Here is a 27,348-nt window from a genome sequence, read left to right as displayed (position 1 = left end):
AGAATAGGTTGAGTGAATTTGACCTTTTCTCCTTGGAGCAACAGATGATGAGAGGTGACCTGCTAGAGGTGTATAAGATGATGAGAGGCATTGATCATGTGGATAGCCAGAGGGCTTTTTCCCAAGATTGAAATGGCTAACACGAGAGGGCATAGTTTTAAGGTGCTTGGAAGTAGGGACACAGGAGATGTCAGTGTATATTTCACAATTGGGTCTTTCAGGAGACTCTTAGATAGGTACATGGAGCTTAGAAGAATAGAGGGCTAGGCAGTAGGGTAATTCTAGGCAATTTCTACAGTCAGTTACAAAGTCAGCACAACATTGTGGGCCAAAGGGCCTGTAATGTGCTGTAGATTTCTAAGTTCTATGTTCTAAAATATGAAAGTCATTCAGAGAGAAACATCAAACCCACCTCCCATACAAAAAATAATTGTATTCCAATCATCAACCCCCAAAACCCCCCTCCCCCCACACATAATGGAACAGGAACATTGACCCCCAAACATCCCCTTCCCTGCACAACTAACTAACAGAACATCAAAACCCAAACACCCTCCCCTCACACACAAAACAGAAAAGGAACAAGTGAAACCATAAGTCTGAAGAAATCTACAGTCCAATCCATAAACACAGAACCATGATAACATCCTAAGATATTACCAATATTCATCGAAAGAGAAGATACCACGAGGCAGAGAAGCCTACCCCTCTGCCATAGCAAGCCACACAGCAGTAGGCTGCTCACAGAATCCTCCTCCAATAGCAATCAAAAGGCACAGAGTTGGTGCTGAAACTCTCGCTTGCTTCCGCATTCACCTCGATGTTGCAGTGTTCCTCACGCTTTAATCAGCGATTAATGGATGCTTTAAATGGTGAAATGGAGTCGAATATCAGCTGGCAAAGTTTCTTCACATCAAGACATTCCAAGTATGCACTTGCTTCCCAGAATCTTCTTGGAGACAGCAAAGCGCTGAATCACTTAAACGATTTCCAAACTGTTATCGCAGGCTATAACAGCCCATGAAAAACATTTAAGTTGAAAAACAAACATAAAAGAAGTACAAGAGATATTTTCATGAGCTACCTGGAAGGTGTCAACCAAGGGAACAGTCTCATATATGGCACCTTGTCAAAGGCCTTCTGAAAATTCCTGTACACAACATCCACCATTTCTGCTTGTTACTTCTTCAAAGAATTCCAACAGATTAGCCTATGATTTACTTTCTGCTGCCTCAAGTCAAGTTATTGTTATTTAAATACACACACTTATTTAGCATATATAGAAATAAGATGTTTCTTTGAACCAGGGTATATAAAAAAAACTTAACACACATAACATATGCTAACTCATCAAGGTAAGGATAAAATCCACAAATTAATCACGCATAAGTAACTAAAGTATATTAATATTAAATACAGTAAAGTACGGAAGAGGTTATCCAGCAACACTTCAAATATGAAGTGGCCAGGAGCTCAGAAGCCTAATGACCTGCAGGAACTGTTTCCCATCCTGACCATCCTTGGTTTTATGCATTGTAGTCTCCTACCTTATAGTAGAAAGATAAAGTGGATGCTGGACGGATGGAGAGATGGTGGGATCCTTAATCCCCACATATGCAGTGCTCCTGATGGATGGTAAGGAGATCCCATGATCCTTTCACCTATTCTCACAGCCCTTTTTAGGGACTTCTTGCCGATGCTTGACTGCTTCCATACCAGATAGAGATGCAACTTGTCAGGATGCTCTCAATGGTGCACCTATGAAATGCAGTTAAAATGAAGGGGTGGTGGGGGGAAAGCCTTGCTTGCCTCAATCTTCTGAGGAAGTGGTGGCACTGCTGTGCCTTCTTGTTCAGGGAGGTGATATTAAGGGACCAGGTGAGGTCGATCATCCATGATGTGAACACCCAAGAACTTGGTGCACTTAACTCTCTCTATGGAGGAGCCATATATTTGCAGAGGGGTATGGTTTATCTGCACCTTCCTGAAGTCCACATCACCTTTGTCTTCTCCGTGTTCAGACTCAGGTTGTTTTTTCTCACAGCAATCCACCAGCCACTCCACTTCTTCTCTATACTCCATCTTGCCATTGTTCTTGATAAGACCAACCACTGTTGTGTAATCTGCAAACTTGATTACACAGTTTGAGCTGTCAGTGATGTGTTCATGTGTCAGCAGTGTGAACAACAGCAGGCTGAACACACAGTCTTGGGGTGTGTAGTAATGGGATGAGAGAAGTTGCTGCAAAATATGGACTGACTGTGGCCTTACTGTTAAGAAGCCCAGTATGCAATTGCAGAGGGAGGTGCTGAGACCCAGTGAGGACAGTTTGAAGAGTATGGTGGTGTTGAATAGCAAACTGAAGTCTATATTAAACAGCAGTCTGGCATATGAGACCCCACTTTCCAGGTGGGACACAACAGAGTGGCGGGCAGAGGCTATTGCATCATCATTGGATTGATTTGAGCAATAAATGAACTGGAAAGGATCCAGTGTAGCCAGGAGAAAGGCTTTAATGTGCTCCATGATTAATTGCTCAAAGCATTTCAAAAAAGTTTATGTTAATGCCACCGGATGATAATCATTTAGGCAGGATATTGTAGCCTTCTTTAGCACTAGAATAATGGTTGCTGCCTTGAAAATCGAGGGGGACAATGATTTGTCCCAGTGAGATGTTAAATACATCTCCATCAGCTGGACTGCGCAGTCTTTCAGAACCTGACATGGAATATTATCGGGCCCTGCAGTTTTGAGTGGGTTGATTCTGGCCAGGCTCTTCTTCACCTGAGCTTCAGCCAGACAGAATGTCTGCTCCCCGGGGGAGGGTTGCCTTCCTCACTAGCACTTTGTTCTGTGCATCAAAACTGGCATAGAAGACATTCAGCCTCTCAGGGAGTGAAACATCCAGTCATTGATCAGCAGGGTAGCCTTGCCTCTCTCCCTTCTTGTAGAGTGGAGTGACATTTGCAATTTTCAAGTCTTCCAGAACCATTCCAGAATCCAGTGAGTCTTAAAAGATCATTACTAATGCCTCCACAATCTCTTCAGCAACCTGTTTCAGAATCCTGGGCTGCACACCATCTGGTCCAGGTGATTTATCCACCTTCCAACCTTTCAGTTTCCCAGACAACTTCACAATCTTCTGACCCTTGACACTCTGGAGCATCCTATTCAGTTTATCCGCCATTTCCTTCTCCCCCATTGCTAATTCTCCCGCTTCTTTGTCCAGTGGACCAATATCCACTCTCCTCTCCCTTTTACACTTTAATTAGTTGCATCACCATCTGATATGGAGATACATAGAGTAATCTCCATGGTACATCTGTAGAAATCTGCAAGTGCTTCAAGTCTTAATGAAGTATAATTTCTGTTATGCTTTCTTTGTAATTGCCTAGTATGTTGGGCCCAGGATAAATCTACAGAGATGTTGACAGCCAGGAACTTAAAACTGCTCACCCTTTCCACTTCTTATCTCTCAATGAGGTCTGGGGCTGATGCACCATCAATAACACTCTCTGAGATGTAAAGGCGAGATATCAGTTTTTATTGACTGGAAGAAGGAATAAGCAGTGGTTGACCACCATACTACATCCTGGAGACAGAAAGGCCGGGCTCAGACCTCAATCCCCTTTATACCAGGGTCTGTGGGAGGAGCCACAGGAGCAGTCAGCAGGGGGCGTGTCCAGACAGGTATATGTAGTTCACCACAGGGGCGTGTTCCCTGGAATTCTTCTTCCTGAAGTTCACAATTTCTTAGTGTTAGTGACATTGAGTGCAAGGTTGTTTCTGCGACACCACTCAAGCAACAGATCTATCTCGCTCCTGTACGCCTCCTTGTTACCATCTGAAATGCTGCCAACAATAGTTGTGTTGTTGGCAAATTTATAGATGATATTTGAGCTGTACCTAGCCACACAATAGTGGGTGTAGAGAAAGTAGAGCAGAGGACTATGTACACGTTCTTGAGGCATGCCAGTGGTGATCATCAGCAAGGACGAGATGTTACTTCCAATCTGTACACTGTGGCCACCTTGTGAGGAAGTCATGGATCCAGTTGCAGAGGGAGGAACAAAGTTCAAGGTTTTGGAGCCAGTTTATTAGAGCTGAGGGTATGATTGTGTTGAGCGCTGAGCTGTAATCAATAAACAGCACCTGACATAGGCACTACTATTGTCCAGATGATCCAAAACTAAGTGGTGAGCCAGTAAGATTGCATCCACTGTAGAGCTATTGTAGCATAGGCAAATTTTAGTGGGTTGAGGTCCCCGCTCAGGTCGGAGTTGATTCTAGCCATGACTAACCTCTCAAACATTTGATCTCTATAGATGTGATTGACTCTGGGCGATAGTCATCGAGGCAGAAAATAGGTGCAGGAGTAGGCCATTCGGTCCTTTGATCCTGCACCGCCATTCAGTATGATCATGGCTGATCATTCAACTCAGAACCCTGTACCTGCTTTCTCTCCATACCCCCTGATCCCTTTAGCCACAAGGGCCATTTCTAACTTCCTCTTAAATATACCCAATGAACCGGCCTCAACTGTTTCCTATGGCAGAGAATTCCACAGATTCACCACTCTCTGTGTGAAGAAGTTTTTCCTCATCTCGGTCTTAAAAGGCTTCCCCTTTATCCTTAGACTGTGACCTCTCGTTCTGGACTTCACCAACATCAGGAACAATCTTCCTGCATCTAGCCTGTCCAATCCCTTTAGAATTTTATATGCTTCAATAAGATCCCCCATCAATCTTCTAAATTCCAACGAGTATAAGCCTAGTCGATCTAGTCTTTCTTCATATGAAAGTCCTGCCGTCCCAGGAATCAATCTGGTGAACCTTCTTTGTACTTCCTCTATGGCAAGAATGTCTTTCCTCAGATTAGGGGACCAAAACGGCACACAATACTCCAGGTGTGGTCTCACCAAGGCCTTGTACAACTGCAGTAGAACCTCCCTGCTCCTGTACTCAAATCCTCTTGCTATGAATGCCAATATACCATTTGCCTTTTTCACCGCCTGCTGTACCTGCATGCACACCTTCAATGATTGGTGTACAATGACACCCAGGTCTCTTTGCACCTCCCATTTTCCTAATCGGCTACCATTCAGATAATAATCTGTTTTCCTGTTCTTGCCACCAAAGTGGATAACCTCACATTTATCCACATTAAATTGCATCTGCCATGAGTTTGCCCATTCACCTAACCTATCTAAGACACCCTGCATCCTCTTAGCATCCTCCTCACAGCTAACACTGCTGCCCAGCTTTGTGTCATCTGCAAACTTGGAGATGCTGCATTTAATTCCCTCAACTAAATCATTAATATATATTGTAAACAACTGGGGTCCTTGTTGTATCCCACTAGCCTTGTTGTACCCCACTAGTCACTGCCCGCCATTCAGAAAAGGTCCCATTTATTCCTACTCTTTGCTTCCTATCTGCCAACCAATTCTCTATCCATATCAATACCATATCCCCAATACCATGTGTTTTAAGTTTGCACACTAATCTCCTGTGTGGGACCTTGTCAAAAGCCTTTTGAAAATCCAAATATACCACATCCACTGGTCCTCCCCTATCCACTCTACTAGTTACATCCTCAAAAAATTCTATAAGATTCACCAGACATGATTTTCCTTTCACAAATCCATGCTGACTTTGTCCGATGATTTCACCACTTTCCGAATGTGCTGTTATCACATCTTTGATAACTGACTCTAACATTTTCACCACCACCACCAATGTCAGGCTAACCAGTCTATAATTCCTCAGTTTCTCTCTCCCTCCTTTTTTAAAAAGCGGGGTTACATTAGCCACCCCCCAATCCTCAGGAACTAATTCAGAATGTAAAGAGTTTTGAAAAATTATCACCAATGCATCCTCTATTTCTTGGGCTACTTCCTTAAGCACTCTGCGATGCAGACCATCTGGCCCTGAGGATTTACCTGCCTTTAATCCCTTCAATTTACCTAACACCACTTCCCTACTAACATGTATTTCCCTCAATTCCTCCACTTCACTAGACCCTCGGTCCCCTACTATTTCCGGAAGATTATTTATGTCCTCCTTAGTGAAGACAGAACCAAAGTAGTTATTCAATTGGTCTGCCATGTCCTTGTTCCCCATGATCAATTCACCTGTTTCTGACTGTAAGGGACCGACATTTGTCTTAACCAAACTTCTTCTTTCACATATCTATAAAAGCTTTTACAGTCAGTTTTTATGTTCCCTGCCAGCTTTCTCTCATAATCTTTTTTCCCTTTCCTAATTAAGCCCTTTGTCCTCCTCTGCTGGACTCTGTATTTCTCCCAGTCCTCAGGTGTGCCACTTTTTCTGGCTAATTTACTTGATACTACCCCTAATTTCCCTTGTCAGCCACGGGTGCACTATCTTCCCTGGTTTATTCTTTTACCAAACTGGGATGAACAATTGTTGTAGTTCATCCATGCGATCTTTAAATGCTTGACATTGCATATCCACCGTCAACCCTTTAAGTATCATTTACCAGTCTATCTTAGCTAATTCACGTCTCATACCTTCAAAGTTACCCTTCTTTAAGTTCAGAACCTTTGTTTCTGAATTAACTATGTCACTCTCCATCTTAATGAAGAATTCCACCATATTATGGTCACTCTTACCCAAGGGGCCTCGCATGACAAGATTGCTAGCTAACCCTTCCTCATTGCTCAATACCCAATCTAGAATGGCCTGCTCTCTAGTTGGTTCCTTGACATGTTGGTTCAGAAAACCATCCCACATACATTCCAAGAATGCTCACCCAATCTATATGTAGATTGAAGTCACCCATTATAACTATTGTTCCTTATTGCACGCATTTCTAATTTCCTGTTTAATGCCATCCCCAACCTCACTACTACTGTTAGGTGGCCTGTACATAACTCCCACCAGCGTTTTCTGCCCCTTAGTGTTATGCAGCTCTACCCATATCGATTCCACATCCTCCAGGCTAATGGCTTTCCTTTCTATTGTGTTAATCTCTTCTCTAACCAGCATTGCTACCCCACCTCCTTTACTTTCCTGTCTATCCCTCCTGAATATTGAATATCCCTGGATGTTGAGCTCCCATCCTTGGTCACCCTGGAGCCATGTCTCTGTGATCCCAACCATATCATATTCATTAATAACTATCCACATATTCAATTCATCCACCTTGTTACGAATGCTCCTTGCATTGACACAGAAAGCCTTCAGGCTAGTTTTTACAACGCTCTTAGCCCTTATACAATTATGTTGAAAAGTGGCCCTTTTTGATTTTTGCCCTGGATTTGCCTGCCTGCCACTTTTACTTTTCACCCTACTACTTTTTGCTTCTACCCTCATTTTACACACCTCTGTCTCTCTGCACTTGTTCCCATCCCCCATCACATTAGTTTAAATCCTCCTGAACAGCAGCAGCAAACACTCCCCCGAGGACATTGGTTCCAGTCCAGCCCAGGTGCAGACCGTCCTGTTTGTACTGGTCCCACCTCCCCCAGAACTGGTTCCAATGCTCCAGAAATTTGAATCCCTCCCCCTTGCACCATTTTTCAAGTTATGTATTCATCTGAAATATCCTCCTATTTCTACTCTGACTAGCACATGGCACTGCTAGTAATCTAGAGATTATTACCTTTGTTGTCCCACTTTTTAGTTTATCTCCCAACTCCCTAAATTCACCTTGTAGGACCTTATCCTGTTTTTTACCTATATTGTTGGTACCTATGTGCACCACAACCACTGGCTGTTCACCCTCCCACTCCAGAATGTCCTGCAGCCGCTCAGAGATATCCTTGACCCTTGCACCAGGGAGGCAACATACCCACCTGGAGTCTCATCTGGGGCCACAGAAACACCTATCTATTCCTCTTACAATCGAATCCCCTATCACTATAGCTCTCCCAGTCCTTTTCCTTCCCTCCTGTGCCGCAGTGCCACCCATGGTGCCATGAACTCAGCTGCTGCTACCTTCCCCTGATGAGACATCTCCCCCAACAGTATCCAAAACAGTATATCTGTCTAGGAGGGAGATGACCTCAGGGGACTCCTGCGCTACCTGCCTACTGCTACACTGTCTAGTGGCCACCCATTCCCTTTCTGCCTGTGTAGCCTTTACCTGCGTGTGACCAACTCACTGAACGTGCTATTCACGACTTTCTCAGCATCGCAGATGCTCCAGTATGAATCCAATCGCAGCTCCAGACGCTCAATGCGGTCTGCCAGAAGCTGCAGCTGGACACATTTCCTGCACACATAGTCGTCAGGGACACTAGAAGTATCCCTGATTTCCCACATGCTGCAAGATGAACAAACCACGGGGCCGATCTCAGCTGTCATGACCTACCCAATACGTTGCCTCAAATTTGAAACGTTCTCCTTTGAAAGGAACTTACCCGGCCTTACCTCACTTGGAGTGAAGCTCGTCCTCAGTCTTTGCTCACCGAAGCCTCTGGAGACAAAGCCTTCCTACTCTGTCTCCCTTTACTCCGTCACATGCTACAATGTCACCTGCTCTGTCAAACTGCTCTCTTTTAAATACTCCCGTTGTTTCACGGTCCGACTTACACACACTTAGCCTGCTATTCCTGAGCACTGGTATGATTGTTGCCCTTTATAAACAGATAGGATCCGCAAACTGCAGCAGAGAGAGATTGAAAATGTCCTTGAACACTCCTGCCAGTTGCTTGGCACAATTTTTCATATCCCTCTGTATTCTCAAGATCCATTCTACCACTAAGCTTTAGGAAAGTTACATATTATACACTTGATATTCTCATCCAAATCATTACATAAATACATGGGGTCTGAGAATAGATCCCTTCAGCACCCTTCTAACCTTCCTCACTCTTTTACTTTTATTAACCAACCTTCAATCCAACTAGCTTTAATTACGTTTAATAACAATTTGCAGTGAAAGTCCAAACACACTATAACGGTTTTCACCTACATATTCCAACAGTGACAAGCTAAAACAACTGTAACCGACTTGTCAAACATGAATAATTTCCTTACGTGAATCCATAATGATCATGCCCAAACCTACTATTACTTTCTAAATCACCTGTTACCATTTTATTAATAACAAACATAAGTATTTCACTGCTAGCAAGTCTGTATTTCCCACTTTGCGTCTTCAAACATTTCAAACAGTCACGCAATGTCCGAAAATGACAATCAGTGCACTGATTATCCTCACAATCATTTATTTTAAAACCTTAGAGTGCAGATTACCAGGCACTAGGGACTTGTTAGCTTTCAGTTACATCAACTTCTCCCTTGCATTTTTAGCATCCTAATTCCTTAATACTTTTTATTCATGCTAGACTATTGTTCTTCCTTCTTTCCAGGAGGTTTTCCATGTCACAGAGTCACTGAATAGTTATTCTTTGTCTGAAACTGGAATGGACCATGATGCCTATTTTCATTAATTTAATTTTCATGCATTAGCCTGCATCATTTACTCCTTTCCTATCCAAGTACCTGCACAAATGAACCATTGTAATTGTATCTGTCTCTGCTATCTCCTCTGACAACTCATACTTTATTGCCACCAACCACTGTGTCAAAAATTTGATCTTCAGATCTTCTTTAAGTTTTTTCTCCTCTCAACTTAAATCTCTGCCCTCTTGTTTTAGATTCCCCTACCCTGAGTAAAAGACCGTGACTATCCACCTTATGCATACCCTTCATAACCTTTTAAACCTCTAAAAAATGCTCCAGTGGGAATAAACCCAGCTTATCTAGAGTTCTTGTAACTAAAGCCATCCATTCCAGGCAACATCCTGGTGAATTTCTTTTGCACTTTTCTAAATATTACCACATCCTCCCTATAATGTGGCAAGCAGAATTGTGAACAACAATCCAAAAGCAGCCTTTGCAGCCTTCTTCACCACCAGAACTACTATGCTATCATTTTGAGAGAACTATGAACTGCACCCAGTGTTTCTGGGTAACTCATCAGGTAACTATAAATGTCCTGGTAGAATTTAGTGTCCCATCAAATACATCATCCCACACTTGCCTGAATTAAATTCCATCTGCCACAGATCCATCAAGCTTTCTAACTGATCATTGTCTACTCTGTCCTTACGCAATCTTCTTCTCTATCCAAAACCATCAATTATCAGGTTGTCAGCTAGCTTACTAAACATACCACTTACTTTACATTTTGATCAAAGTAATTTATATAACTGATAAGCAACAAAGATCCTAGCACTGATCCCTGTGTAACACTAGTGGACACAACCCCACATCACTGCTTTTTACCTCCTATTAATAAGCCAGTTTTAGTATCCAGTTTGCCAACACATCTCAGATCCCTTTTGCCCTGACCCTTCTAGATAAGCATACCATGTGAGACTTCAACAAAAGCCTTGCTAAAGTCCATATATACCACATCTACTGCCTTCTTTTCATGATTTTTTTAGTTACCTTCCCAAAATCTTCAAACAGACTTGTGAGACAGGATTTCCCCTTCATTAAGTACACCGACTCCCCCTAATCAGTGCTGCCTTTCAAAGTTAAAATAAATCATGTCTCTCAAAACCTTCAACAACTTTCCTACCACTGATGTAAGACTATTCAGCCTGTAGTTTCCTGGCTTATTTCCAAATGAACATTTTGAGTGAGGGAACACAAGCAGCTGATCTAATATTGATTTCTAAACATAGAAGGGAAAGAGATAGGCTAGATGGTAAGAATCCGGTTCATGGAGGAAAGGAGGCTCAGACTAAAAGGCACAAGTTTAAAGTGAGAAGGGAGAAATTTAAAGGAGATGATGTTTTACACAAAAGGTGATGAATATCTGGAACATTCTGCCAGAGGAAATGGTGGCAGTAGATACAGTCATAATATTGAAAAGGCATTTGGACAAATGTTTGAATACTTGGATTGGAAAGGCACAGGCAAGGCAAGATTATTTGTATAGCACTTTTCAAACACAAGGCGATTCAAAGTGCCTTACAAAAAACAAGATATAAAAATCACGCATCAAATTTCAGACAATATATAAGATTAAAATAACACAAAAATAGATAAGATAAATGAATTAAAAAAGGAATTAAAGTTACAGTGCAGGAAATTCTAATTAAAAGCTACAGCGAAAAGCCTCAATTTAAACAAGCTTAAAGTTGGGGCAGACTTCAGAAGGTTATTCCAGGTATGTGGAGCACAGTAACTAAAGCTGCTTCAACTTGTTTAGTTTTGAATTTGGGGATGGTAGGCAGACCCGCCCCAGATAACCTGAGAGCTCAGGAAGGTTCAAGGTACAACAAGAGACTGGAGATATAGTTTGTCCATAGACCATTCAGTGCTTTATAAACCAGTAGTATTTTAAAGTCAATCCTCTGACAGATAGGAAGCCAAATTAGAGATCTGAGAACTGGGGTGCTGTGTTCTACTTTTTTGGTCTTAGTGAGGACTCTAGCAGCAGCGTTGTGAATGAGCTGCAGCTGTCTGAGGGATTTTTTACAAAGACCTGTGAAAATGCCAGTAGTCAAACCTAGTAAAAATAAATGCATGGACCAGTTTTTCTAGGTCTTGCAGAACCATAAGCCCTTTAACTCTCATGAATTTTTTTTAAATGGTAGTAAGCTGACTTTATAATTATCTTAATGCAGTAGTTAATATTTAAGTCAGAGTCCGTCACAACACTAAGGTTTCTGTCTTGGTTTGTGGTTTGTAATGATGGGGATTCATTAGTGCAAAAAAGTTATTAAATTAAAATGAATAATATTTTTTAAAAGATAAGTAATTAAAACATAAACAATCATAAACTCAAAAACACATGAAACAATATATTTAATTAATCATTAAACTATTTCAAAGATATAAAGTACCTAAAAATTACCTATCTGCTTTGGATCTATTCTAGCCCTTTGAAATGAATACAGCCATTTAGCCTGCATCTGGCATAGTTTTAGTACATAGGTTTCTCAGTAAAACTTCTGTGAAACTACATGAGGAAAGCAACATAAAAGCATATCAAATAATAATGCTTAAAGAGGTTAACATCTTTGAATTTGCAAAATTGGTTCTCAATTCTGTTTCCAATTGCCAATCTAATTGTCATGTCCCACAAAAAAAAGTTGTGCACTACTAAGTTACAGACTCATAACTAGGGAAAAAGTAAATTTGCTGTTGTATTTCAAGCATTCTCTGAAACATCATGTGCAGATTTGAAATTTCTAACAGTAATCAAGAAGATAATGTTATTCCTGCCTGCAAACTGAAGAATGACCCAAAGCATACCAAAACCATAGAAGATATATTGTAAAGGAAATGGAATTCAAGGCAAAAGTCAATTAAATAGTATTAGTACAACAGTTCCTCACCAGCATCCAATAATTCCAGATGGTACATATCCCCTTTTTTAACAATAAGCAGCTTGTTCATTAAAGTCCTTCTGTAAAAAGGTTCTGCGTGATATGGAACAACAATCCTTGCAATGGCAACAGCCAAGAAATGCTGAGATCCTCTATATTTGTGAACTTCTGTTATTTCAGCACTGCCCACTGAACTAAAATCACAAAGAACACAAACAATAATGAACAAAAAAAAAACATTTTCTTCAAAAGCAAACATGAGATCATCTGCAGATGCTGGAAATTCAAGCAACACACACAAAATGCTGGTGGAACACAGCAGGCCAAGCAGCATCTATAGGGAGAAGCACTGTCGACATTTCGGGCCAAGACCCTTCATCAGGACTAACCGAAAGGAAAGATACTAAGAGATTTGAAAGTAGGAGGGAGAAGGGGAAATCCAAAACGATAGGAGAAGACCGGAGGGGGTGGGATGAAGCTAAGAGCTGGAAAGGTGATTGGCAAAAGTGATACAGAGCTGGAGAAGGGAAAGAATCATGGGACAGGAGGCCTAAGGAGAAAGAAAGGGGGAGGGGAGCACCAGAGGGAGATGGAGTACAGGCAGAGTGATGGGCAGAGAGAGAGAAAAAAACAAACAACTGAATATGTCAAGGATGGGATAAGAAGGGGAGGGGGGGGGCATTAACAGAAGTTAAAGAAGTCAATGTTCATGTCATCAGGTTGGAGGCTACCCAGCCGGTATATAAGGTGTTGTTCCTCCAACCTGAGTGTGGTTTCGTCTTGACAGTAGAGGAGACCATGGATAGACATATCAGAATGAGAATGGGACGTGGAATTTATTTTCTTCAAAATAAAGATTGCAGTTTGTTAAACCTAAATTTGAAAATCACCAAGGAAGTCCATTATGCTACATCATGTTAATGATGAGCAAAGCAACACATTCATTTAAGAAAATATTTCTGCATGTCTAGAAGATAAAATTGATCTAAAAACTGTGTAGTGCAAAGACGTGAAATTACAAGTTGAGTACCCCTTGTCCAAAATGCTTGGGGTGAGAAATGTTCAGGAGTTTGGATATTTTCAGATTTTGATATAATGAAGTAGCTTGGGATTGCCATCATTTCAGACTCTGAATTTATGTGCTACTGGTAAGCAGCCTTTGTTTTACACTTGTTCATCACCCATACGTACTAAACAGTAAAAATTATTACATGCCATTAATATAATAAAAATGTAATGTGTTCAGGGAAATAAATGCAGCAAGGCAGTATCAGGAGAATACCTGAATAAGCTGTTGAGAACATCAAACAACGGCAGGCTTTCAGTCTCCAGCTAGGACACCCTGTTTTGATTCAAAAGTTACAGTACACTGTACTTGTACTTTGTTTTTATAGCTAATATAAAACTTATAAAAATTAATCAACATGATAGACATTCTAGTGCTAGATTTTGGTGATCAGCAGACACTTTAAAATTTAATGATGTGTCTTTTCTTAAATTCCTGCAACCAATCTGCTGAATATTCAAGATTACCTTCAACTTTTTGTTTGTTGTGATAGATCTTTACTTGTTTCATGATCAGCATACAACTAACTGGCTTAAGTTCACTCTGATGCTGATGATACATGCTTAAGATTTTCATTTTTTGCTTTATGCAGTGTTTTTCTATTTTTCACTGACTTCTGTTCATTACATATGTGAGGTCACTTCCCAGAATTGCCTGTGGTATGCAGAGACCTGCACATGGTCTGAGAACCTTCCCAGCATCTTGTGTGGAATATTTCATTTGTGACATCATGTTAGTGCTTATAAAACTGGATTTTGGAGATATTTGGATTTTGGAATTTCAGATAAGGGGTACTCAACCTGTACTAGAAATTACAAAATAAATAAACAGTGCAAAAACAAAAGAATAGTGAAGTGATGTTCATGGATTCATGGACCATGGTGGTGCAGGTTAGACTACATCTGATTAGACCATAAGACCACATAAGATATGGAAGTAGAAATAGCCATTTGGCCCATCAAGTTTGCTTCATCATTTCATCATGGCTGATCCATTTTCTCTCTCATTCCCAATCTCCTGCTTTCTCCCCGTAAACTCATTTCATTTGACAACCCTTTCAGTTCCAAAATCATTTTCGTGAACCTCCTTTGAACCCCCTCCAATTTCAGCCCACCTTTTCTTAGATAAGGCGCCCAAAACTGCGCACAGTACTCCGTGAAGCCTCACCAGTGCTTTATAAAGCCTCAACATTACATTCTTGCTATTATTTTCTAGTCCACTTTAAATTAATGCTAACATTGCATTTGCCTTTCTCACCACACACTCAACCGACAAATTAACCTTTATGGAATCCTGTGCAAGGATTCCCATGTCCCTTTGCACCTCAGATTTCTGAATCTTCTCTCCATTTATTTCTTCTACCAAAGTGCATGACCATACACTTTCTGACTCTGTATTCCATTTGCTACTTCTTTGCCCATCTGTACCCTCTCTACTTCCTCAAAACTATCTGCCCCTCCACCTATCTTCGCATCATCTGTAAACTTTGCCACAAAGCCATCATTTCCATCATCCCAAATTATTGACATATATTTAGAATCAGAATCAGAATCAGGTTTATTATTACCGGCATGTGACGTGAAATTTGTTAACTTAGTAGCAGCAATTCAATGCAATACATAATCCAGCAGAGAAAAAAGTAATAAATAAAATAAAAAATAATAATAATAAATAAACAAGTAAATCAATTACATATATTGAATAGATTTTAAAAACGTGCAAAATTAGAAATACTGTACATTAAAATAAAGTGAGGTAGTGTCCAAAGATTCAATGTCCATTTTGGAATTGAATGGCAGAGGGGAAGAAGCTGTTGCTGAATCGCTGAGAATGTGCCTTCTGCGGCTTCTTTCGGTCCTGTGCAGTAGCCTCTCCAAACCAGACAGTGATGCAGCCTGTCAGAATGCTCTCCACGGTACAACTATAGAAGTTTTTAAGTGCATTTGTTGACATGCCAAATCTCTTCAAACTCCTAATAAAGTATAGCTGCTGTCTTGCCTTTTTCATAACTACATTGATATGTTGGGACCAGGTTAGATCCTCAGAGATCATGACACCCAGGAACTTGAAGCTGCTCACTCTCTCCACTTCTGATCCCTCTATGAGGATTGGTATGTGTTCCTTCATCTTAATTTCCCTGAAGTCCACAATCAGCTCTTTTGTCTTACTGACATTGAGTGCTAGATTGTTGCTGCAGCATCATTCCACAAGTTAGCATATCTCACTCCTGTACGCCCTCTCGTCACCACCTGAAATTCTACCAACAAGGTTGTACTGTCAGCAAATTGATAGATGGTATTTGAGCCATGCCTAGCCACACAGTCATGTGTATATAGAGAATAAGCTATAGGCTAATCACACACCCCTGAGGTGCGCCAGTGTTGATAATCAGTGAGGAGGATATGTTATCACCAATTCACACAGACTGCAGTCTTCCTGTTAGGAAGTCAATGATCCAATTGCAGGGGGAGGTACTGAGGCCCAGGTTCTGCAACTTCTCAATCAGGATTGTGGGAATGATGGTATTAAACGCTGAGCTATAGCCAATGAACAGCATCCTGATGTAGGTGTTTGTATTGTCCAGGTGTGGTAAACTCTGTATACCTGTCTGGCATGCCCCTCTGCTGACTGCTCCTGTGGCTCCTCCCACAGACCCCTGTATAAAGGCGATTGGAGGCACTGCTCCTCCCTCAGTCTCTGTGCTCCCTTTTGCTGCTAATAAAAGCCTATCATTCACCTCCCGTCTCCGAGAGTTATTGATGGTGCATCACCAGGTGGTCTAAAACTGTGGGGAGAGCCATTGAGATTGCTTCTGCCTATTGTGGCTATAGGCAAATTGCTATGGGTCCAGATCCTTGCAAGAGTTCAGTCTAATCATACCAACCTCTCAAAGCATTTCATCACTGTCGATGTGAGTGCGACTGGGCGATAGTCATTAAGGCAGCCTGCATTATTAGGCACTGGTATAATTGTTGCCTTTTTGAAGCAAGTGGGAAATTCTGCCCGTAGCATCCTTGAATACTCACGCTGGTTGGTTGGCACAGGTTTTTAGAGTCTTGCCAGGTACTGCATCGGGACCTTCTGCCTCGTGAGGCTTCACTCTTTTTAAAGACAGCCTAACATTGGCCTCTGAGACAGAGATCACAGGGTCATTAGGTGCAGCAGGGATCTTCCCATCTGGACTTGTATTCTCCCTTTCAAAACAGGCATAGAAGGTGTTGAGTTCATCTGGTAGTGAAGCACTCATGCTATTGGGTTTTGCTTTGTTGGAAGTAATATCTTGCAGACCCTGTCAGAGCTGCCATGCATCCAATGTCACCTCCAACCTCATTCATTATTGTCTCTTCACCCTTAAAATAGCCCTCCACAAATCATAATTGGTTTCCAGGTACAGGCCTGGGTTGCCAGACTTGAATGCCACAGATCTAGCCTTCAGCAGACAATGTACCTCCTAGTTCATCCACAGCTTTTAGTTTAGGAATGTACAGTAAGTCTTTGTGGGCACACACTGATCCACACAAGTTTTAATGAAGTCGGTAACTGCAGCATACTCATCCAAGTTTGAAGATGAATCCCTGAATACAGTCCAGTTCACTGATTCAAAGCAGTCCTGTAGGCACTCCTGTGCCTCCTTTATCCATACCTTCTTAGTCCTCACTACTGGTGTCGCATTCTTCAGTCTCTGCCTATACTCAAGGAGTAGAAGTACAGCCAGGAGATCAGACTTCCCGAAGTGAACGCATGGTATGCATTCTTGATAGTGGCATAGCAATGGTCCAGTTTGTTGTTTCCTCTGGTATTGCAAGTGATCTGTTGATGGTAGTTGCTTTGTGATTTTTTTCTGACTGCCCTGGCTAAAATATCCAAAAACAATGGAGAAGGCATTAGGATTCCAGGTCTGGTGAGCAGAATTTGGATAACACTGATATGTTCGTGCACCAAGAAGAGTTGATCATGAGGCATACTCTTCCACCTCTGCTTTTGAGAGACTCTACACATCTATCCTGATGGTGTACAGTAAACCCTTTGATCTGGATCGATGCACCTGGCATGGAAGGTGTTAACCAGGATTCTGTGAAACATAGGACACACACAGTCCTAATGTCCCTCTGATTCAGCACCCTAGCTCTGAAATGGTAAAAAGCATGAAAAAAAAATGGTCCCAAGATAGACCCCTGTGAAACACCACTAGCCACTGGCAGCCAATCATATTACTTCAGGGATTCTAGCACTTTGAAACAAAATGCTTCAGCTAATAGCTTAGCATTATTCCATATAATAAGCAACCACAAATAAGATGTTCTAAATGATCATAATAAACAACTTTATGCAGTCTGGGACCAGATAGCACAGTGCTAATTTGTACCATTTTCCCATAAATTGCTATAGATTGGCCTATCTAGCTAATGGGCCGCAAAAGATGCTGCCTGACTTGCGGAGTGTCATCATTATTTTATGTATTGTGCAATGGGTAGGGCCTAATGTCGGAAATGTGGTACTTGAACCCTCCACCTTAACAATGATAGGTAATATCAAGCTAATGGATCATGCACCCAGGAATGAACCCCACATGAAATGCTGATTGTGATGCAGGTTAAAGAAACTGATTACAAGTACCTCCACCCTTCCCCCTCTCTCCACTTTCTGCCAGGATTTCTCCCTCCATGATATCCTTGTCTACTTATTTCATGTCCCTCTGAACAGTAAAAATACTATACGTACCCGTTCACCTCCTCCCTTACCTCCATTCAAGACCCAAACAGTCCTTCCAGATAAGGCAACACTTCACTTGTGAATCTGTTGGGGTCATCTAGTGTATCCAATGCTCTTGATACAGCCTCTTCTACATTGGTGAGACCCGACATAAATTGGGGGACTGCTTTGTTGATATGTCTCCATGTCAAAAGTGGAATTTCCCAGTGGCCAACCATTTAATTCCTATCCCTGTCCTATTACGACATACTGATCCATGGCTCCCTCTTCTACAACGATGAGACCACTCTCAGGATGGAGGAACAACATCTCATATTCCATCTAATTAGGCTCCAAACTGATGGCATGAACACAGATTCCTCCTTTCGGTAATTTTTTTCCCTCATCCTTCCCTCTTTTAATATTCCCCACTCTGACCTCTTATGTCTTCTCCTCGCCTGCCTGTCATCTCCCTCTGGTGCCCCTCCTTCTTCCCTTTCTCCCATAGTCCACTCTCCTATCCTATCAGATTCCTTCTTTTCCCACCATTTACCTTTCCCACCCATTTGGCTTCTTTCTAGCTAGTCCTCCTTCCCACCATTTTATTTTATTCTAGCATCTTCCTCCCTCCTTTTCAGTCCTGAAGGAGGGTCCTGGCCTAAAACGTCAAACGTTTATTCATTTTAATAGATGTTGTCTGACTTGCTGAGTACCTCCAGAATTTTGTGTGGGTGGTACGCTAACTTCCAGCATTTGCAGATTCTTTTGTGTTTACAAGTTCTTATTTGCCTGATCAATATCCTTGGTAGCAATACTTCTCAATGAACTTGCACAAAAAAGTATTGGATTTTTATGCATGTTATTGCATGATTTTCATACCATAGACCTTTTACCTTAGTTTTAAGAGCTTGCCAACATGAGCAGAGGAAAACATGGGTTCAGAATCCACGTCATTTTCAATCCAAGAAATGTGTTCAAAAAATAATGCTTTTAATCTGGTGACATACTGTAGTGCAAGAGGTCTTGAGAAGCCTGCATTATCAATCTACAAAATAAAATAAATGGTCACTAAATAACTGCAGATGCAATTAGTCGTCTGAAGTAAAAGCAGTAAATGATAGAAACACTCAGAACATGAGGTGCATCTATCAAGATGCAAATTGCAGCTTAAGTCAGTGGCGAGGAAGGCAAATGCAGTGGTACCATTTATTTCAAGAGGAGTAGAATATAAAAGCAAGGAGGTAATACTGAGGCTTTATAAGGCATTGGTCAGACTGCACACAGAGTATCGTGAGCAGTTCTTGGCTCACAATCTAAGAAAGGACGTATTGGCATTGGACTTGGTCCAGAGGAGATTCGCAAGAATAATCCTAGAAATGACAGGGTTAAGGTATGAGGAGTGTTTGATGGTTCTGCGCCTGCACTCACTGGGGTTCAGAAGAATGAGGATGGATCCCATTGAAACATATCGAATATTGGAAAGGTCCAGACAGGGTGGATGCAGAGAGGATGTTTCCAATAGAGGGGGATTCTAGGACCAGAAGGTACAGCCTCAAAATAGAAGAAAATACTTCTGGATCATAGATGAGGAGGAATTTCTTTAGCCAGAGAGTGGTAAATCTGTGGAATTCACTGTCACAGACAGCTGTGGAGGTTAAGTTACTGGGTATATTTAAAGCAGAACTTGATAGGTTCTCAATTAGTTAGGGTATCAAAAGTCACGGGGAGATGCAGGAGAATGAGGGTGAGAAGGATAATAAATCAGCCAAGATGGAATGACGGAGCAGACTTGATGGGCCAAATGGCCTAATTCTGCTCCTGTGTCACGTGGTCTTAAGATGTTTTGTCTTCCTGTATTAACTCTGTTTCTCACCCGCGCCTCGCCTATTGAGTGTTTCCAGCATTTTCTGTTTCCATTTTAAGTAAATAACCAATATTTTGAGAAACAATTAAAACTATGAAAATATGTTCACTTCATGGATAACATGACATTGTTAAAAACAATTAATTGCTTTGAAATTGAGGCTTAAAATGAAACCACTGTTGAGCAACTCATTCATTTGGATTTATTGTATTATTATGGAATGAATGGAATCTACTTGGTCCATAAATGATTTCTACAAAAGTAGTAGTCAGCAGCATCAAAATGTGACTTTTTCCTTGTAGCCAGGTATTTTTCCTCACCCAATTATCATACCAATTTGTTTTTGAAATTCATGACTGAATATCTCATCTACTTCTTATTCAGAGAATAATTTTCAAATCACAGTTCCTTACTGCATGAGAAAAGTTCTCCTGAAGTCATCCTGTTGTTTTCCAATCACCTCAAAACTGTGGAGAAACAGGAGACTGGAAATATGGAACCTTTAGGAGGAATACAGCAAGTTAACCAGCAAAGAATTGTTGACAATTCCTTTCCTCCCAAAAATGCAGTTTGACCTCTACTGAGTTCCTCCAGCACTAATTGTTTTTTGTTGCACCTTAAAGCTGTGTATTCTTTAACCTTCTAAATGCACCTTAAACCTTCTACTATTGGGTGATGCTTCTTTACTCATTTTGTTTAAAGATACCCAAACAATGGATCAATACTCCTTTTTTTTGTACTGTGTTTGCCTGTCAGAAGGAGCTCGGTTATTTTACTATGCGGAAATGCCAATATATTGTACTAAGAATACGCATTTCTCTGCAATCTCATTTAGGTACAGAGGAGATATCAGGGTTAAGTTTTTTTTACGCAGAGAGTGGTGAGTGCCTGGAATAAGTTGCTGGCAACAGTGATGGAGGCGGATATGATAGGGTCTTTTAAGAGACTCCTGGATAGATATATGGAGCTCAGAATAACCCTAGGTAATTTCTCAGGTAAGGACATGTTCAGCACAGCTTTGGGGGCTGAAGGGCCTGTATTGTGCTATAGGTTTTCAATGTTTCTATCTTTCATTTTTGCAGAGGCTGCAGGTCTCAGGAAGAAGGATCTTGTTCTACGAGAACACTGCTCAGTCCTTTTGAGAGATTGGGGAAATGAAGGGTGATATCATTGAAATACGTGAAATTCTTACAGGGTTTAACAAAGTATGCACAGGGATGATCTTACTCTTGGATGGGGTGTCTAGGTCAAAGTCTCAAATAAAAGGTTGCCATCAGGACTGATATGTTAAACAATTCTTCATTCAGATTATACTGAATCTGTACAATTCTCTACCCAAATGGACTGAAGACTCTAATTGCTGAGTCCATTCAAGACAGAGATCAATAGATCTTGAAACATTAAAGAACTTATAGAATCGGGGCTTAAATTTAAAAAAATTGATGAATTCAGAAAATTCAGAATATCAGTGAGATACAAGATCAGCCATAATTTTACTGAATAGTGGAGTAGACACTGATGATGAATGGTCTCAGTATTCTTATTAAGCTACTCATTCTCAATTGCCCTTAAAATGAAGGGAGTAGGGGAAAGTCACATTCTTAAATTTCAGTAGCCTTTCTGCTAAAGGCACTCATACAAAGCTGTGGAGAACAGAATTCCTGGATTCCTATTCAGTAACAGAAAAGGTGAAATATTTGACAACTAATATATCTGTGTTCAAACAGTGGAGTTCCAAACCTCTTGCCACCTTTAGATTTAATGCAGTAGGGATCAAAAGATTGGGGAGTGTTTTGGAGTAGTCCTAGGAAGGAATTGTGGTTCAATTTGTAGATGGTGTAGCGGTGTGCTACACGCAGCGCTAAAATAATGACACAGAGTTGGTAAACTTTAATTAAAGATGATTTTATTCGAACTTCACAGCCTTGCTTTAAAGCCTCCCTCATCCCGCCCTCCCCGGGCGCGGATGCTCTAAGGGACACGTACTCACAAACCCCCGCAGGCTTTTTCCCTTTGTTGTGGACCTGGCCTTTGTGCCTGCGCGCTGGCTATTTGTGAGCCGGTCCGAGTGCGCTAGGAAGTGGGTCGCCACATAACCCCCCCCCCCCAAACCGGCGATACACCCCCCAATGTCCACAGTCTGGGCCAGACCCTGTTTGGGAGGTCGGCCTCTGCGCCGCGGTGCCCGAAACTCGACCGGTTGCACCAGGTCCAGATGGGCTGGTTTGAGTCGGTCCACCATGAAAACCTCCTCTCTCCCCCCAATGTCCAGCATGAACGTGGACCTGTTGTTCATGAACACCGTGAACGGCCCCTCATAGGGCCGTTGCAGCAGTGGCCGATGCCCGCCCCATTGTACAAACACAAACTTACAGTTCTGCAGGTCTTTGGGTATGCAGGTCAGGTTCTGCCCATGCTGCGAAGTGGGTATGGGGGCCAGGTCACCAAGCCTCTCGCGTAGTCTGCCCAGGACTGCTGCGGGTTCTTCCTCTTGCCCCCTTGTGGCTGGTATGAACTTCCCGGGGACGACCAGGGGTGCGCCATACACCAACTCGGCCAACGAGGCGTGCAGATCGTCTTTGGGTGCCATGCGGATGCTGAGCAGGACCCAGGGAAGCTCGTCCGCCCAGTTAGCTCCTCGCAGGCGGGCCATGAGAGCCGACTTTAGGTGACAGTGGAAACGCTCCACTGGTCCGTTCGACTGTGGGTGGTAGGCAGTGGTGTGGTGCAGCTGTGTCCCCAAAAGGCTGGCCATAGCTGACCACAGGCTGGAGGTGAACTGGGCGCCTCTGTCGGAGGTAATGTGGGCCGGTACACCAAAGCGGGACACCCAGGTGGCGATCAGTGCCCGGGTGCAAGATTTGGAGGTGGTGTCCTTGAGCGGGATCGCCTCTGGCCAGCTTGTGAACAGGTCCACGATAGCCAGGAGGTGCCGCGCTCCACGCAACACTGGCAGGGGCCCACGATATCCACGTGAATGTGGTTGAAACACCAGTGGGTGGGATGGAACTGCTGCGGCAGAGCTTTGTTGTGCCGCTGCATCTTGGCCGTCTGGCAGTGCATGCACGTTCTGGCCCATTCACTGACCTGCTTGCGGAGTCCGTGCCAAACAAATCGGTTGGCTACCATCAGGACAGTTGTCCATATGGAGGGGTGCGCTAAGTTATGAATGGAGTTGAAAACACAGCGCCGCCAGTTTGCCGGGACGACAGGACAGGGCTGGCCGGTGGTGACGTCACAGAGTAGGGTCCTCTCACCTGGGCCTACAGGGAGGTCCTGGAGCTGCAAGCCGGAGACTGCGGTTCTGTAACTCGGGATCTCCTCGTCTGCCTGCTGCGCCTCTGCTAGCGCCTCAAAGTCTACCCCTTGGGAAAGGGCATGAATGTTAGGGCAAGACAGCGCATCCGCCATGACATTGTCCTTACCCGAGACGTGCCGGACATCCGTCGTGTATTCAGAGATATAGGACAGATGGCGCTGCTGGCGGGACGACCAGGGATCGGACACCTTCGTGAACGTAAAGGTAAGCGGCTTGTGGTCCGTGAACGCAGTGAAGGGCCTACCTTCTAAGAAGTACCTGAAATGCTGGATTGCCAGGTATAGCGCCAACAGTTCCCAGTCGAAAGCACTGTATTTGAGCTCGGGTGGCCGCAGGTGTTTGCTGAAAAACACCAGGGGTTGCCAGCGCCCCTCGATGAGCTGTTCTAGCACCCCACCAACTGCCATATTAGGTGCGTCCACTGTGAGGGCGGTAGGGACGTCCATTCAGGGGTGCACTAGCATCACGGCGTTCGTCAAGGCTTCCTTCATGTGAATGAAAGCGGCAGCGGACTCCTCGTCCCAGGCAATGTCCTTGCCCGGACCCAACAGCAGGGCAAACAGGAGGCGCATGATTTGGGCAGCTGAAGGGATGAAGCGGTGGTAGAAATTGACCATACCTACGAACTCCTGAAGGCCTTTGATCATGGTGGGTCGGGGGAAATGGTGGACCACATCTAGCTTAGCGGGCAGAGGGGTTGCCCCATCTTTAGTAAACCTGTGGCCCAGGAAGTCAATGGTGTCGAGCCTGAACTGGCATTTGGCCGGGTTAATTGTTAGACCGTATTCACTCAGTCGAGCGTAGAGTTGACGGAGGTGGGACAGATGCTCCTGATGACTGCTGCTGGCTATGAGGATGTCGTCCAAATAGATGAATGCAAAGTCCAGGTCGCGTCCCACCGCGTCCATTAACCGCTGGAACGTCTGCGCGGCATGATGAGAGCCGTTTTGAGGACGTCGTCCGGATGCATCGGGATTTGATGGTATCCTCGGACGAGGTCTACCCTGGAGAAGATCCGTGCGCCGTGCAGGTTTGCTGCAAAGTCCTGAATGTGCGGCACAGGGTAGCGGTCCAGTGTGGTAGCCTCGTTCAGCCTGCAGTAGTCGCCGCATGGTTTCCAGCCCCCTGTCGCTTTGGGCACCATGTGCAGAGGGGAGGCCCATGGGCTGTCGGACTGCCGGATGATCCCCAATTCCTCCATCCTCTTGAACTCCTCCTTTGCCAGTCGGAGCTTGTCCGGGGGAAGCCACTGAACACGGGCGTGGAGGGGTGGTCCCTGGATCGGGATGTGGTGCTGTACGCCATGTCGGGGCATGGCTGCCGTGAACTGCGGTGCCAGAACCGATGGGAAATCCGCCAGGACTTTGGTGAAGTCGTTGTCGGACAGCGTGATGGTGCCGAGGTGTGGGGCTGGCAACTGGGCTTCTCCCAGGAAGAATGTCTGAAAGGTCTCGGCATGGACCAGCCTCTGCCTCGGCAGGTCGACCAGCAGGCTGTGAGCCTGCAAAAAATCCGCGCCCAGAAGCGGTTGGACTAAGGCGGCCAGTGTGAAGTCCCAAGTGAACCGGCTGGAGCCGAATTGTAGCTGCACTGTACGGGTGCTGTAGGTCCTTACCGTGCTGCCGTTCATGGCCCTCAGGGAGGGACCCGGTGCCCCGTTGCAGGTGTGGTAACTCGTCGGAGGTAAGACGCTGATCTCGGCACCGGTGTCGACCAAAAAACAGCGTCCCGACCTCTTGTCCCACACATACAGGAGGCTATCCTGACGGCCAGCCGCCGTAGCCATCAGTGGTGGCTGGCCCTGGCGTTTCCCGGGAACTGGCAGGGCGGGCGACAATGGCAGGCTTCTGCGCCCCACCGCTGGTGGTAGAAACACCAGTGTTCATTGGGCTCCCCACCCCTACCTCTGGGACTAGTGGGCTCTGCGGCCGGGCCTGGACTGGTTTGCTGCTGGGAGCGTGGCCTGTTGATCTGTGCGATGGACGCCCCACTCACCTTCTTGGTGTTCCACAGCAAGTCCGCCTGGGCTGCCACCTTCCGGGGGTCGCTGAAATCCGCGTCGGACAGCAGCAGGCGTATGTCCTCGGGCATCTGCTCCAGGAAAGCCTGCTCAAACGTGAGGCAGGGTGTGTGTCCGCCGGCCAAAGACAAAATCTCACTCAGTAAAGCCGATGGAGGTCTGTCTCCCAAGCCATCCAGGTGCAGTAAGCGGGCAGCCCGCTTGCGCCATGAGAGTCCGAAAGTCCTTAGGAGCAGGGCTTTGAATTCCATGTACTTGCCGTCCGCCGGGGGAGACTGTACGAACTCCGCAACCTGGGCCACTGTGTCCTGGTCGAGGGAGCTCATCACGTAGTAGTAACGTGTGTCCTCTGAGGTTATCTGCTGAACGTGGAATTGGGCTTCTGCTTGCTGGAACCATAGGTGAGGTCGCAGCGTCCAGAAGCTTGGCAGTTTCAACGAAACTGCATGAACAGATGCGGCGTCAGTCACCTCCGGTCCAAAAATGGTTTGGACTGTCGGGGTCACCAATTGTAGCAGTGTGCTACACGCAGCGCTAAAATAACGACATGGAGTCAGTAAACTGCAATTAAAGATGATTTTATTCGAACTTCACAGCCTTGCTTTAAAGCCTCCCTCATCCCGCCCTCCCCGGGTGCGGATGCTCTAAAGGACACATACTCATAAACCCCCACAGGCTTTTTCTCTTTGTTGCGGACCTGGCCTTTGTGCCTGCGCGCTGGCTATTTGTGAACCAGTTCGAGTGCGCTAGGAAGGCAGTCACCACAATGGTACACTATAGAGTCACAGTGTGTGTTAGTAGTGGGTATGGATGTTTAAGCTAATACATAGTGTACCAACAAAGGAGGTTGCTTTGTCCAAGAAACTGTTGAGGTTCTTTATTGTTTTTAATGCAGCCATCTGCAACTAAAATAAATGAACCACAAAGTGTTGCTTGTGTGAGACATTCAACTGCTAAGAGTTCACATAACCAGGCAAATCTCTTGTCCACAATAAAAGAAAGCCCTTGCAGATGTTGGAATTCTCATTTAAAAAATTTTAAAATGCTGGAAATACTCAGCGGGTCGGGCAACATCTGTGGCAAGAGAAACAGGGTAAATCCTTCAAATCAAAGACAAAGGGTCTCTTTCCATCTGCCTGTTTAGTGCTTCCAGCTTTTTCACTGTAGGTTCAAAACACATAAGGAATGCATTACTAGTTCTCAAATGTTTCAATTTTCCAGTCCTTAAGAAGCAGTAATATTGATCAGAACAGAAGATAGTTAAAATTACATAAAACTACCATACTGATCTTTTGTTATCAAAATTTTAAAAAACACAATTGAAAACTCACCGCAATTAATGACTTGTGATCAATAAATTCCACACTCAAGCCAGTTGGAGTACTTTCATTTGAGAATATTCTTATTATATTACCACAATGATCACAGGAGAAAGCCATTGTCCGTCTATCCCAATAGTTAAATAAGGCATATTTGGACAAGCCTTTGGAAGAAAATAAATCCAGAAATATATCAGCTTGAGCTGAGAGAGGGGACACAGTTAAGGTTTTGAAAAAATGCCATACTGCTACAATGTTACATGGATAGAGCCTTTAAAAAATGGTGGTATTTTGATATTTTGAGACTGAAGTGAAATACACATGGGCCTTATCGTTCCTATACTATTAAAAAATGAATGATATTCCCTGAAACTCCGATATCAACCAACAGTGAGAGGAAGAAAAAAATTAACAATTGTATATCCATAGCTCACAGAGTTTCATGGCACGGTAGTGTAGCACAACACTTTACAGTACCAGTGACCTGGGTTCTGTTCCAATGCTGCCTGCAAGGAGTTTGTACGTTCGGTTGGGTTTCTTCTGGGTGCTCTGGTTTCCTCCCACAGATCAAAGTCATACCATTTGGTAGGTTAATTGGTCATTGTAAATTGTCCCATGATTAGGCTAGGATTAAATTAGGGGATTGCTGGTCAATGCAGCTCAAAGGGCCCAAAGGGCCTATATCTCAATAAATTAAAAAATGCCAGACCATTAGAAAACTACTGCAAGATCCCTTTGATTTTTCAATTGCA

At 43.7% G+C, this 27,348-nt stretch overlaps 1 protein-coding gene across 1 annotated transcript in view; it reads right to left on the bottom strand.

The window, feature by feature from the left end:
• The window catches only part of LOC132404108 (cation channel sperm-associated auxiliary subunit beta-like), a 116,701-nt gene that overhangs the window by 9,959 nt on the left and 79,394 nt on the right, over nt 1–27,348 (bottom strand). Inside the window, exons 5-7 of the mRNA XM_059988156.1 lie at nt 26,609–26,760; nt 18,968–19,119; nt 12,326–12,510 (exon numbers count right to left, since the gene is read on the bottom strand). Coding sequence (XP_059844139.1) covers nt 12,326–12,510; nt 18,968–19,119; nt 26,609–26,760 — 489 coding nt within the window. The remainder of the gene's footprint in view (nt 1–12,325; nt 12,511–18,967; nt 19,120–26,608; nt 26,761–27,348) is intronic.

This window comes from Hypanus sabinus, chromosome 2 (assembly GCF_030144855.1).
Source record: "Hypanus sabinus isolate sHypSab1 chromosome 2, sHypSab1.hap1, whole genome shotgun sequence".
Taxonomy (NCBI): Eukaryota; Metazoa; Chordata; class Chondrichthyes; order Myliobatiformes; family Dasyatidae; genus Hypanus; species Hypanus sabinus.
Note: the sequence above shows the minus strand (reverse complement) of the source record. Positions and strands in the feature narration are given on the sequence as shown.